Here is a 14,597-nt window from a genome sequence, read left to right as displayed (position 1 = left end):
GGGCTGATATAATCTTTTGTTTCATATAGGGCTGATATAATCTGCTGTTTCATATAGGGCTGATATAATCTGCTGTTTCATATAGGGCTGATATAATCTGCTGTTTCATATAGGTGTAACGATCGTCGTAATCCTCCTCCTCGGACGAGGAGGAGAGGCGAGAAGGATCAGACCAATATGCAGAGTGGTTAGTGTTCATCTTTAACCTGTTGGGGATGGGGGCGCTGTTTAGACTATTTATGCTAATGTGGCTAATTTTTTAAACGGCTTCCCACAAAATCCTTGATCGTACAATATGCATATTATTATTATTATTGGATAGAAAACAGTCTATAGTTTCTATAGGAGTTGAAATTTTGTCTCTAAGTGGAACAGAGCCCATTCTACAGCAATTTCCCTGACATGGAGTCAGATTTGAGAAACGTTGGCCACTTTTCTGAAGTCATTTAAACGGGCACTGTCGTTGCTATGACTATACGGACACTTCTTACGTCTTCCCCTGGATGCCTTTACGTGATGACGATTCCAACGGGCTCGATTGCTCGTTCACAGGCCCTACAAATGAAAAAAACCTTTAGCTAGCAAGTCTTTTCTTGCTGCGTAACGCGCGTGGAAGACACCGACCCTCTCCTGTTCCAAGCATTAGTTTAGCCTGTTATATTTCTCCGGTCATCTTTTCACTCGTTATAGGAGTTACAAACATCACAAAGTAGTTAATTTAAAGCGTTTTATAGCAATTTATATCCGTTTAGTGCGATTTTGTGACATTTATTTTTGCAACGATGTGAAAAGTTGGACACGCTTTTCAGTTCATCCCGAACGTAGTTGACATTTCCACATGGCAAGAGGACAGCTTTCCACCAAAAGACGATTTCTCCCAAGAAAGGATCCTTTGCCCAAGATACTGATGGAAGAACAGCTCAAGGTAGGACATTTTTATTATGATAAATCGTGTTTCTGTCGAAACATTTTAGTGGCTTAGGACGCCATGTTTTTTGACGTAGCTTCGCTTGGCGCAAACTGTATTGAAAAGTAAGGATAAATTAAAAAATGTAATAACGCAATTGTATTAAGAATTAAATTGTCTATCAATCCCTGTCCACCCTATATTTTTTAGTCACGTTTATGAGTATTTATGTATAAGAGTAGATCACTGTCTAAGTGGCGCAAGGACAAATTCTGACCAGCCGAGTTACATTTCACATTGTCTAACCATGATTTTGGTGGCTAAATATAAACATTTTCGATCAAACTGTATATGCATGTTGTAATGTGATGTTACAGGAGTGTCATCGGAAGAATTCTGAGAAGGTTAGTGAAAAAATTAATATCTTTTGGCGATGTTGACTTTTATCGCTCACTTTGGCTAGAATCAATGCTGGGCTGCTAATTGCTATGTGCTAAGCTAATATAACGATTTATTGTGTTTTCGCTGTAAGACACTTAGAAAATCTGAAATATTGTCTGTATTCACAGGATCTGTGTCTTTCGATTCGTGTATGCTGTGTATTTTTACGAAATGTTTGATGATTAGTAGTTAGGTAAACACGTTGCTCATTGTAATTATTCTAGTCCATTTGTGATGGTGGGTGCAATTGTAAACTATGCCATATACCTGAAATATGCACTTTTTTCTAACAAAACCTATCCCATACCATAAATATGTTATCAGACTGTCATCTAATGAGTTTTTTTGTTGGTTAGGGGCTATAAATATCTTAGTTTAGCCGAATTGGTGATGGCTACTGGTGTTGGTGGACAAATAAAAGATGGTGGAATATGCTAATGTGTTTTTAGGTAATAGATGTACATCTTTACATATTGTGTCTTCCCTGTAAAACATTTTAAAAATCGGAAATGTTGACTGGATTCATAAGATCTGTGTCTTTCATTAGCTGTATTGGACTTTAATGTGTGAAAGTTAAATATTTAAAAAAAATATTTTTTTTGAATTTCGCGGCACTGGTTTTTCAGTGGGGGGGGGGGGGGTGTGCCGCTAGCGCCACGCTGATCCTAGACAGGTTAATAAAAATAGACAGAACACTTAACATAAAATAAAAAAACAAACGTGACAAACCGCAAACAGTCCCGTGTGGTACTAACACAGACACGCGATACAACCACCCACAAAAACCACGTGAATCACCGGCTGCCTAAGTATGATTCTCAATCAGGGACAACGATTGACAGCTGTCTCTGATTGAGAATCATACCCGGCCGAACACAAACATCCCCACATAGAACAAACACATCGACAACTCACGCCCTGACCAACTAAAATAATACAAGAGAAAGGAAAAACAGGTCAGGAACGTGACAATAGGGCTGATATAATCTGCTTTTTCATATAGGGCTGATATGATCTGTTGTTTCATATAGGGCTGATATGATCTGTTGTTTCATATAGGGCTGATATAATCTGCTTTTTCATATAGGGCTGATAAAATCTGCTTTTTCATATAGGGCTGATATAATCTGTTGTTTCATATAGGGCTGATATGATCTGTTGTTTCATATAGGGCTGATATAATCTGCTTTTTCATATAGGGCTGATATGATCTGTTGTTTCATATAGGGCTGATATAATCTGCTTTTTCATATAGGGCTGATATAATCTGCTTTTTCATATAGGGCTGATATAATCTGTTGTTTCATATAGGGCTGATATGATCTGTTGTTTCATATAGGGCTGATATAATCTGCTTTTTCATATAGGGTTGATATGATCTGTTGTTTCATATAGGGCTGATATAATATGTTGTTTCATATAGGGCTGATATAATCTGCTGTTTCAAATCGGGCTGATATAATCTGCTTTTTCATATAGGGCTGATATGATCTGTTGTTTCATATAGGGCTGATATAATCTGTTGTTTCATATAGGGCTGATATGATCTGTTGTTTCATATAGGGCTGATATAATCTGCTGTTTCATATAGGGCTATATGATCTGTTATTTCATATAGGGCTGATATAATCTGCTGTTTCATATAGGGCTGATATAATATGTAGTTTGGTATTGGTCTGATATAATCTGTAGTTTGGTATTGGTCTGATACAGTATGTAGTTTGGTATTGGTCTGATACAGTATGTAGTTTGGTATTGGTCGTGTACAGTATGTAGTTTGGTATTGGTCTGATATAATCTGTAGTTTGGTATTGGTCTGATACAGTATGTAGTTTGGTATTGGTCTGATACAGTATGTAGTTTGGTATTGGTCTGATACAGTATGTAGTTTGGTATTGGTCTGATACAGTATGTAGTTTGGTGTTGGTCTGATATAATCTGTAGTTTGGTATTGGTCTGATACAGTCTGTAGTTTGGTATTGGTCTGATACAGTATGTAGTTTGGTATTGGTCTGATACAGTATGTAGTTTGGTATTGGTCTGATACAGTATGTAGTTTGGTATTGGTCTGATACAGTATGTAGTTTGGTATTGGTCTGATACAGTATGTAGTTTGGTATTGGTCTGATACAGTATGTAGTTTGGTATTGGTCTGATATAATCTATAGTTTGGTATTGGTCTGATATAATCTGTAGTTTGGTATTGGTCTGATATAATCTGTAGTTTGTATTGGTCTGATACAGTATGTAGTTTGGTATTGGTCTGATATAATCTGTAGTTTGGTATTGGTCTGATATAATCTGTAGTTTGGTATTGGTCTGATACAGTATGTAGTTTGGTATTGGTCTGATACAGTATGTAGTTTGGTATTGGTCTGATACAGTATGTAGTTTGGTATTGGTCTGATACAGTATGTAGTTTGGTATTGGTCTGATACAGTATGTAGTTTGGTATTGGTCTGATACAGTATGTAGTTTGGTATTGGTCTGACACAGTATGTAGTTTGGTATTGATCTGATACAGTATGTAGTTTGGTATTGGTCTGATATAATCTGTAGTTTGGTATTGGTCTGATATAATCTGTAGTTTGGTATTGGTCTGATACAGTATGTAGTTTGGTATTGGTCTGATACAGTATGTAGTTTGGTATTGGTCTGATACAGTATGTAGTTTGGTATTGGTCTGATACAGTATGTAGTTTGGTATTGGTCTGATATAATCTGTAGTTTGGTATTGGTCTGATACAGTCTGTAGTTTGGTATTGGTCTGATACAGTATGTAGTTTGGTATTGGTCTGATACAGTATGTAGTTTGGTATTGGTCTGATACAGTATGTAGTTTGGTATTGGTCTGATACAGTATGTAGTTTGGTATTGGTCTGATACAGTATGTAGTTTGGTATTGGTCTGATACAGTATGTAGTTTGGTATTGGTCTGATATAATCTATAGTTTGGTATTGGTCTGATATAATCTGTAGTTTGGTATTGGTCTGATATAATCTGTAGTTTGTATTGGTCTGATACAGTATGTAGTTTGGTATTGGTCTGATATAATCTGTAGTTTGGTATTGGTCTGATATAATCTGTAGTTTGGTATTGGTCTGATACAGTATGTAGTTTGGTATTGGTCTGATACAGTATGTAGTTTGGTATTGGTCTGATACAGTATGTAGTTTGGTATTGGTCTGATACAGTATGTAGTTTGGTATTGGTCTGATACAGTATGTAGTTTGGTATTGGTCTGATACAGTATGTAGTTTGGTATTGGTCTGACACAGTATGTAGTTTGGTATTGATCTGATACAGTATGTAGTTTGGTATTGGTCTGATATAATCTGTAGTTTGGTATTGGTCTGATATAATCTGTAGTTTGGTATTGGTCTGATACAGTATGTAGTTTGGTATTGGTCTGATACAGTATGTAGTTTGGTATTGGTCTGATACAGTATGTAGTTTGGTATTGGTCTGATACAGTATGTAGTTTGGTATTGGTCTGATATAATCTGTAGTTTGGTATTGGTCTGATACAGTCTGTAGTTTGGTATTGGTCTGATACAGTATGTAGTTTGGTATTGGTCTGATACAGTATGTAGTTTGGTATTGGTCTGATACAGTATGTAGTTTGGTATTGGTCTGATACAGTATGTAGTTTGGTATTGGTCTGATACAGTATGTAGTTTGGTATTGGTCTGATACAGTATGTAGTTTGGTATTGGTCTGATATAATCTATAGTTTGGTATTGGTCTGATATAATCTGTAGTTTGGTATTGGTCTGATATAATCTGTAGTTTGTATTGGTCTGATACAGTATGTAGTTTGGTATTGGTCTGATATAATCTGTAGTTTGGTATTGGTCTGATATAATCTGTAGTTTGGTATTGGTCTGATACAGTATGTAGTTTGGTATTGGTCTGATACAGTATGTAGTTTGGTATTGGTCTGATACAGTATGTAGTTTGGTATTGGTCTGATACAGTATGTAGTTTGGTATTGGTCTGATACAGTATGTAGTTTGGTATTGGTCTGATACAGTATGTAGTTTGGTATTGGTCTGATACAGTATGTAGTTTGGTATTGGTCTGATATAATCTGTAGTTTGGTATTGGTCTGATACAGTATGTAGTTTGGTATTAAACTGATATAATCTGTAGTTTGGTATTGGTCTGATACAGTATGTAGTTTGGTATTGGTCTGATACAGTATGTAGTTTGGTATTGGTCTGATACAGTATGTAGTTTGGTATTGGTCTGATACAGTATGTAGTTTGGTATTGGTCTGATACATTATGTAGTTTGGTATTGGTCTGATACAGTATGTAGTTTGGTATTGGTCTGATATAATCTGTAGTTTGGTATTGGTCTGATATAATCTGTAGTTTGGTATTGGTCTGATACAGTATGTAGTTTGGTATTGGTCTGATACAGTATGTAGTTTGGTATTGGTCTGATACAGTATGTAGTTTGGTTCTGGTCTGATACAGTATGTAGTTTGGTATTGGTCTGATACAGTATGTAGGTTGGTATTGGTCTAATATAAACTGTAGTTTGTATTGGTCTGATATAAGCTGTAGTTTGGTATTGGTCTGATACAGTATGTAGTTTGGTATTGGTCTGATATAATCTGTAGTTTGGTATTGGTCTGATACAGTATGTAGTTTGGTATTGGTCTGATACAGTATGTAGTTTGGTATTGGTCTGATACAGTATGTAGTTTGGTATTGGTCTGATACAGTATGTAGTTTGGTATTGGTCTGATACAGTATGTAGTTTGGTATTGGTCTGATATAATCTGTAGTTTGGTATTGGTCTGATATAATCTGTAGTTTGGTATTGGTCTGATACAGTCTGTAGTTTGGTTCTGGTCTGATACAGTATGTAGTTTGGTATTGGTCTGATACAGTATGTAGTTTGGTATTGGTCTGATACAGTATGTAGTTTGGTATTGGTCTGATACAGTATGTAGTTTGGTATTGGTCTGATACAGTATGTAGCTTGGTATTGGTCTGATACAGTATGTAGTTTGGTATTGGTCTGATACAGTATGTAGTTTGGTATTGGTCTGATACAGTATGTAGTTTGGTATTGGTCTGATACAGTATGTAGTTTTGTTCTGGTCTGATACAGTATGTAGTTTGGTATTGGTCTGATACAGTATGTAGTTTGGTATTGGTCTGATATAATCTGTAGTTTGGTATTGGTCTGATACAGTATGTAGTTTGGTATTGGTCTGATACAGTATGTAGTTTGGTATTGGTCTGATACAGTATGTAGTTTGGTTCTGGTCTGATACAGTATGTAGTTTGGTATTGGTCTGATACAGTATGTAGTTTGGTATTGGTCTGATATAATCTGTAGTTTGGTATTGGTCTGATACAGTATGTAGTTTGGTATTGGTCTGATTTAATCTGTAGTTTGGTATTGGTCTGATACAGTATGTAGTTTGGTATTGGTCTGATACAGTATGTAGTTTGGTTCTGGTCTGATACAGTATGTAGTTTGGTATTGGTCTGATACAGTATGTAGTTTGGTATTGGTCTGATATAATCTGTAGTTTGGTATTGGTCTGATACAGTATGTAGTTTGGTATTGGTCTGATACAGTATGTAGTTTGGTATTGGTCTGATACAGTATGTAGTTTGGTATTGGTCTGATATAATCTGTAGTTTGGTATTGGTCTGATACAGTATGTAGTTTGGTATTGGTCTGATACAGTATGTAGTTTGGTATTGGTCTGATACAGTATGTAGTTTGGTATTGGTCTGATATAATCTGTAGTTTGGTATTGGTCTGATACAGTATGTAGTTTGGTTCTGGTCTGATACAGTATGTAGTTTGGTATTGGTCTGATACAGTATGTAGTTTGGTATTGGTCTGATACAGTATGTAGTTTGGTATTGGTCTGATACAGTATGTAGTTTGGTATTGGTCTGATACAGTATGTAGTTTGGTATTATCTGATATAATCTGTAGTTTGGTATTGGTCTGATATAATCTGTAGTTTGGTATTGGTCTGATACAGTATGTAGTTTGGTTCTGGTCTGATACAGTATGTAGTTTGGTATTGGTCTGATACAGTATGTAGTTTGGTATTGGTCTGATACAGTATGTAGTTTGGTATTGGTCTGATACAGTATGTAGTTTGGTATTGGTCTGATACAGTATGTAGTTTGGTATTATCTGATATAATCTGTAGTTTGGTATTGGTCTGATACAGTCTGTAGTTTGGTTCTGGTCTGATACAGTATGTAGTTTGGTATTGGTCTGATATAATCTGTAGTTTGGTATTGGTCTGATACAGTATGTAGTTTGGTATTGGTCTGATACAGTATGTAGTTTGGTATTGGTCTGATACAGTATGTAGTTTGGTATTGGTCTGATACAGTATGTAGTCTGGTATTGGTCTGATACAGTATGTAGTTTGGTATTGGTCTGATACAGTATGTAGTTTGGTATTGGTCTGATACAGTATGTAGTTTGGTATTGGTCTGATACAGTATGTAGTTTGGTATTGGTCTGATATAATCTGTAGTTTGGTATTGGTCTGATACAGTCTGTAGTTTGGTATTGGTCTGATTTAATCTGTAGTTTGGTATTGGTCTGATACAGTATGTAGTTTGGTATTGGTCTGATACAGTATGTAGTTTGGTATTGGTCTGATACAGTATGTAGTTTGGTATTGGTCTGATACAGTATGTAGTTTGGTATTGGTCTGATACAGTATGTAGTTTGGTATTATCTGATATAATCTGTAGTTTGGTATTGGTCTGATATAATCTGTAGTTTGGTATTGGTCTGATACAGTATGTAGTTTGGTTCTGGTCTGATACAGTATGTAGTTTGGTATTGGTCTGATACAGTATGTAGTTTGGTATTGGTCTGATACAGTATGTAGTTTGGTATTGGTCTGATACAGTATGTAGTTTGGTATTGGTCTGATACAGTATGTAGTTTGGTATTATCTGATATAATCTGTAGTTTGGTATTGGTCTGATACAGTCTGTAGTTTGGTTCTGGTCTCATACAGTATGTAGTTTGGTATTGGTCTGATATAATCTGTAGTTTGGTATTGGTCTGATACAGTATGTAGTTTGGTATTGGTCTGATACAGTATGTAGTTTGGTATTGGTCTGATACAGTATGTAGTTTGGTATTGGTCTGATACAGTATGTAGTTTGGTATTGGTCTGATACAGTATGTAGTTTGGTATTGGTCTGATACAGTATGTAGTTTGGTATTGGTCTGATACAGTATGTAGTTTGGTATTGGTCTGATACAGTATGTAGTTTGGTATTGGTCTGATACAGTATGTAGTTTGGTATTGGTCTGATACAGTATGTAGTTTGGTATTGGTCTGATACAGTATGTAGTTTGGTATTGGTCTGATACAGTATGTAGTTTGGTATTGGTCTGATACAGTATGTAGTTTGGTATTGGTCGGATACAGTATGTAGTTTGGTATTGGTCTGATACAGTATGTAGTTTGGTATTGGTCTGATACAGTATGTAGTTTGGTATTGGTCTGATACAGTATGTAGTTTGGTTCTGGTCTGATACAGTATGTGTGGATAAAGGAGTATTATCGTGAGGCTGTTGTGCCCGTGCTGACCATGAGTCCCTGTTTCTGAGTGATCTTGTGTGACCGTGTCTCTCCCTTAAATGATATGTGTAAATTATGAATGAGGGGTTCTCTCCTGTACTGTTCCTGTTTCTCGTTCAAATATTTTTATTGAACACACACAGGAATGGTGTATAGGTATGAAAGGCAGGTATACAATTTTTAACTAAACATAAAAGAGCAGACAGAAATAAAAAGATCCAGAGTTCTGGGTACAAAACAATTATTACAAAACAAGACATACAAAACAAGGACAGGTAGAAAGAAAGAGGGTGGGTGTCACCCCCCCCTTATTCCCCCCTTTATCCCTCCCCCCCTTTATCCCTTCCCCTTATACCCCTCCTGTTCCTGCTTCTGACCATGTCTCTCTCTCTGTCTTACAGACGTGTCTAGAGTTGGAGCGGTACCTGCAGACGGAGCCCAAGCGTCTATCAGAGCTGTTTGACGAGGAGCTCGACTGCCTCCTGACGCCTGCCTTCATCCAGGGTGCTGACAGTGACCTGATGGACCCACTGGACCCCCTCCTCCCCAGCCTCCCCGACCAGCCCAGCCCCCCTCCCCTCCTCGTCTCCCTCCCCAAGGTCCTACAGGCCCCACACCTCCACAACACCAAGGCCTCTGAAAAAGAGTCTGGAGCAAAGACCACCAAGGAGGGGGTCAACGGGGTCAACGCTGCCCAGCTGAGTGCCGTCACCTCCCTCACGCCGCCCTCCTCGCCGGAGCTGGGTCGCCACCTGGTCAAGCCCACGCAGACTCTCACCGCCACGGCCGACGGCACGCTCACGCTCAAACTGGTGGCCAAGAAGGTTGGTCTGAACGCAGCCAAGCTGGTGGCCATGCACGCCACGCTACCCTCGCCGCCCAGCAGGGGGGCACACAGTGACAGCGAGCAGGGGTCTGGTTCACTGGGGGGAGATATCCCTGAGAACAAGAAGAGAGTCCATCGCTGCCAGTTCAATGGTTGCAGGAAGGTTTACACCAAGAGTTCCCATCTGAAGGCCCACCAGAGAACACACACAGGTGAGACAGAACCTATAGGTCTTATTCTTAACCTTGTGCACTGTGTACCAGGCATCAAACACACTGCCTGAAAGATGAATGGTTTAGGTTTTAACGCTCTGCCTGAAAACAGAAAGATGAATGGTTTAGGTTTTAACGCTCTGCCTGAAAATAGAAAGATGAATGGTTTAGGTTTTAACGCTCTGCCTGAAAACAGAAAGATGAATGGTTTAGGTTTTAACGCTCTGCCTGAAAACAGAAAGATGAATGGTTTAGGTTTTAATGCTCTGCCTGAAAACAGAAAGATGAATGGTTTAGGTTTTAACGCTCTGCCTGAAAACAGAAAGATGAATGGTTTAGGTTTTAACGCTCTGCCTGAAAACAGAAAGATGAATGGTTTAGGTTTTAACTCTCTGCCTGAAAACATCTGCTTGGCTATCTGTTCTCAGCTTGATTGGGGTAAGTGCAAGGATTGCAATCCAAATGTATCAAGTAAAAACAATGAGGCATTATTGATCTATCCCTCTATCTCCCAGTGTGAGCTAAAAATAAATATTTCAGCTCTGCAGTGATGCCTCTCTCATTCACCTCAGTGACTCTTTTGAGTCTCTAACTGAAACCAGTCTCTCCATCCACAAGCTGCCAGCGAGGGAGTGATATGGTAATTGCCAGATGATTGATAGACTGACAGATCTAAATGGAGTCTCCGTGCTAATTCATCCATATCTGCTGCAGCCTGGAGTATCTAACAACCGCTGCTCTCCCTGTGAACCAGAGAGAGAGAAGTCCCAGGCTAACATGGCCTCCGCTTAGCATTAGTCGTAGCTCTAGCATCAGCGTTAGTTCCGCTAATCCTTCTCCTGAGGCCTGCTGTTGACTCGGCAGGTTTCATGGCTGCCACGCGCTACAGCGCTAGCGATGCTAATCACCAAGGCGTTCGTTCGCCCCTTCCTTCTTTCCCACCACCAAAATGGGAGGAGGGAAAGGGGGGGAAATGAGTGAGGGATAGAAGAGAGAACAACTGCAGCATGCAGTTAGCTGTGTAGCTCCGGCCCTGGTACGTCCATTACAAGACAAGAGCAGTATAGTACAGGGATGTAATTCGCCCAATTCCCTTTTTGGTTATAATGTCCATACATCAGGACACACAGGGAGGGAGATTAAAGATTAGTGCAGGATTTAAAGCCGTTTTTATCTCAATATCAAATCATTTCTGGGTAACAATGAAGTACCTTACTGTAATTGTTTTCAATTAAAAAGAGCAAAAGAGCAATTTGTCAAGTAATATTTTTGCTAGGACTGTGGGAGTGGTCCGAGTGGGGAGGAGAATATCTGGGAGTGGTCTGAGTGGGGAGGAGAATGTCTGGGAGTGGAGCGAGTGGGGAGGAGAATGTCTGGGAGTGGTCCGAGTGGGGAGGAGAATGTCTGGGAGTGGAGCGAGTGGGGAGGAGAATGTCTGGGAGTGGTCTGAGTGGGGAGGAGAATGTCTGGGAGTGGAGCGAGTGGGGAGGAGAATGTCTGGGAGTGGTCCGAGTGGGGAGGAGAATGTCTGGGAGTGGTCCGAGTGGGGAGGAGAATGCCTGGGAGTGGTCCGAGTGGGGAGGAGAATGTCTGGGAGTGGTCCGAGTGGGGAGGAGAATGTCTGGGAGTGGAGCGAGTGGGGAGGAGAATGTCTGGGAGTGGTCCGAGTGGGGAGGAGAATATCTGGGAGTGGTCCGAGTGGGGAGGAGAATGTCTGGGAGTGGTCCGAGTGGGGAGGAGAATGTCTGGGAGTGGTCCGAGTGGGGAGGAGAATGTCTGGGAGTGGTCCGAGTGGGGAGGAGAAAACTGAAAACTAGGTTTGGAACTCAAACAGCTCTTACACTAAAAGGACATTATCATAATTTTTATAATTTCACAGTATTATTCCTACCTCATAGTGTGGAAATATATATAAAACACAGGGAAAATATGTTTTTGAGTCCACTGGGCCTGGGAGCCTAGCTGCATGGGATTGACATCAGTAGCAGCTTCGGTTCAGACAGTCCATAAGGAAACACACAGCCTTTCACTGAGGTTTAATAACCATAGAATTAGAATGTCCATACGTCGAGTTGGAATTCACCTTAACCACGCCCACAAATTGGGGAAAACAAAAATTATTTCCTATTGACCCCCATTGTAAAAGAACCAACTTCGTTGTCGATTTTTAGTTACTTCATCATCGATTTTGGGGAAATAACAAAACATGCCGAAAAGATGATGTGTTGTTCAATGTACATGTAACCAGGTAAAACAAATCCGACCTACTGTTCGCACATAGGGAAATAGAGCTTGAGAGAAGAGCCCAGTGACTTCAGGCTATTCGGAGTGTGAGAGTGGAAATCTGAGCACGTAGGCTACATGTACCTATGCGTGAGGAAACATTTCATCACATGTAAGACATTTTACTTTTTTAGTATAGTCCGTTTGAACCTACACTCACTACTTGTGGATGTATAGTCCGTTTGAACATACACTCACTACTTGTGGCTGTATAGTCCGTTTGAACATACACTCACTACTTGTGGCTGTATAGTCCGTTTGTTTGTGTTGTTGGTCTTGGCTAGCTTAATGTTCGGGTCGGTAACTAGCTAGCACTCACTCACATGGCTGCTAGGACCGTCATGAAAAGGGGCATGCTGGAATCGCTACAATATGAAGTGTTTCTGTGTAGTGAGAACACCAGGGAGCAGGCAATGTTGAAAAGTCATCTTTAGACCCGTTGTACTTTCTCAAAGGTCGTTGTGTAATGGACTAAAATAAGCCGACAACAAGAAAATTGCGTTTGAAAAAGGTTAGGGATTTGCTGTGGGCCAATGGGGTAACCTAGGTAACCACAGGTTGTTTTCCCCACAGGGACGCAATGTCTTATCTAAAACCGACTGGAACTATTCTAGTCAGAACAGAAACCCACCCAACATTTTCCTATCTTCACTCCTCTGGTGTTGGGAATGGATGGTTTGTTTTAGGGAGATGGGAGCTGCTGCATGGATGAAACTCTAGGAAATGGGCCAGTCTGTCTGCTGTAACTTCAGCTGAGAGCTGAGAGATCATAATAGGCCCTACGCTCTATCTCCAGTTGACTGAGGAAATGTAATTAACTGCAGAACACAGGCACCTGTGATGCTGGTGGGAGGGGGTGATGAGGCAGCGGGGGTGCGTTGCTAGGAGACCATATCAGAAACAGGCGAGAGGAGAGTCCGTAATTGGCTGATTATTTGCAGCTCCTGGTACCAGTCTCAGCCTGTTTCAACAAAGTGCTGCCCATTCCAACTACCCCTGCCCCTAACACCAGCCACCCCTCAAATCCAGCTTCCCCCCCACCCCCAAAAAAACCTCCCACCCGCCCCAACCTGCTCTCTTTTGGGGGGGATTTGGGTTGCCAGGCAACTGTATTAGACTCATCCAGAGGAGAGCCATAATTGGCTGGTGGTGCTGAGTGTCCATGGCTGGCGGATTCAGCCGGCTCCACCTCTCTCTCTCTCTCTCTCTCTCTCTCTCTCTCTCTCTCTCTCTCTCTCTCTCTCTCTCTCTCTCTCTCTCTCTCTCTCTCTCTCTCTCTCTCTCTCTCTCTCTCTCTCTCTCTCTCTCTCTCTCTCTCTCTCTCTCTCTCTCTCTCTCTCTCTCTCTCTCTCTCTCTCTCTCTCTCTCTCTCTCTCTCTCTCTCTCTCTCACACACTCACACTCACACTCACACACATACACAAACTCTCTCTCTCTCACACACAAACTCTCTCTCTCTCTGCCGGTTACTAGGCGACTCCATCATGCATCCTTGCTTCGCAGAGTTATAATTGGCTGGCATAGCGGTTGCCTTGGCACCGTGGTAATGAGTCCAAGCCGGCCCTGCTTCATTCTGTCAAGTCTGGAGAGGAGGAGAAGGGAGGGAGGGAGGGAGGGAGGGAGGGAGGGAGGGAGGGAGGGAGGGAGGGAGGGAGGGAGGGAGGGGAAATGCGAAGGGGAGGTGCTGATGGTAGTGGAGAGGAGGAGAGTAGTAGGAGCGTTGGCCAATTACGGGGGAAGGGGTGTGAAACGTTTACTGTCTCGCACCTGTGGCCCCAAGACTCTCCAAAATGACAGAGAGCGGTCCTTGATGACTGACTGCCTGACTGTCTGCCTGCCTTTCTGCGTGCCTCTATCCCTGCCTGGCTGTCTGCCTTCCTGCCTGTCTCTGTCTGCCTGCCTCTATCCCTGCCTGCCTGCATCTATCCCTGCCTGTCTATCTCTATCCCTCCCTGCCTAACTGCCTATATCCCTGCCTGTCTGCCTGCTTCTATACTTTCCTGCCTGCCTGTCTTTATCCCTCCCTGTCTGCCTGTCTCTATCCCTCCCTGTCTGCCTGTCTCTATTGTTCCCTGTCAGCCTGTCTCAATCCCTCCTTGCCTGTGCCAGCCTCTATCCCTCCCTGTCTGCCTGTCTCTATTGTTCCCTGTCTGCCTGTCTCAATCCCTCCTTGCCTGTGCCAGCCTCTATCCCTCCCTGTCTGCCTGTCTCTATTGTTCCCTGTCTGCCTGTCTCAATCCCTCCTTGCCTGTGCCAGCCTCTATCCCTCCCTGTCTGCCTGTCTCTATTCATCCCTGTCTGCCTGCCTCTATCCCTCCTTGCCTGTGCCT

The 14,597-nt window shown here is 41.3% G+C and overlaps 1 protein-coding gene across 1 annotated transcript in view; it reads left to right on the top strand.

Moving 5' to 3' along the window:
* The window catches only part of LOC129816175 (Krueppel-like factor 7), a 32,335-nt gene that overhangs the window by 3,457 nt on the left and 14,281 nt on the right, over window positions 1-14,597 (top strand). Inside the window, exon 2 of the mRNA XM_055870415.1 lies at window positions 9,166-9,984. Within this exon, the coding sequence (XP_055726390.1) occupies window positions 9,166-9,984 (819 nt within the window). The remainder of the gene's footprint in view (window positions 1-9,165; window positions 9,985-14,597) is intronic.

This window comes from Salvelinus fontinalis, chromosome 19 (assembly GCF_029448725.1).
Source record: "Salvelinus fontinalis isolate EN_2023a chromosome 19, ASM2944872v1, whole genome shotgun sequence".
In the NCBI taxonomy this organism is placed as follows: Eukaryota; Metazoa; Chordata; class Actinopteri; order Salmoniformes; family Salmonidae; genus Salvelinus; species Salvelinus fontinalis.
Note: the sequence above shows the minus strand (reverse complement) of the source record. Positions and strands in the feature narration are given on the sequence as shown.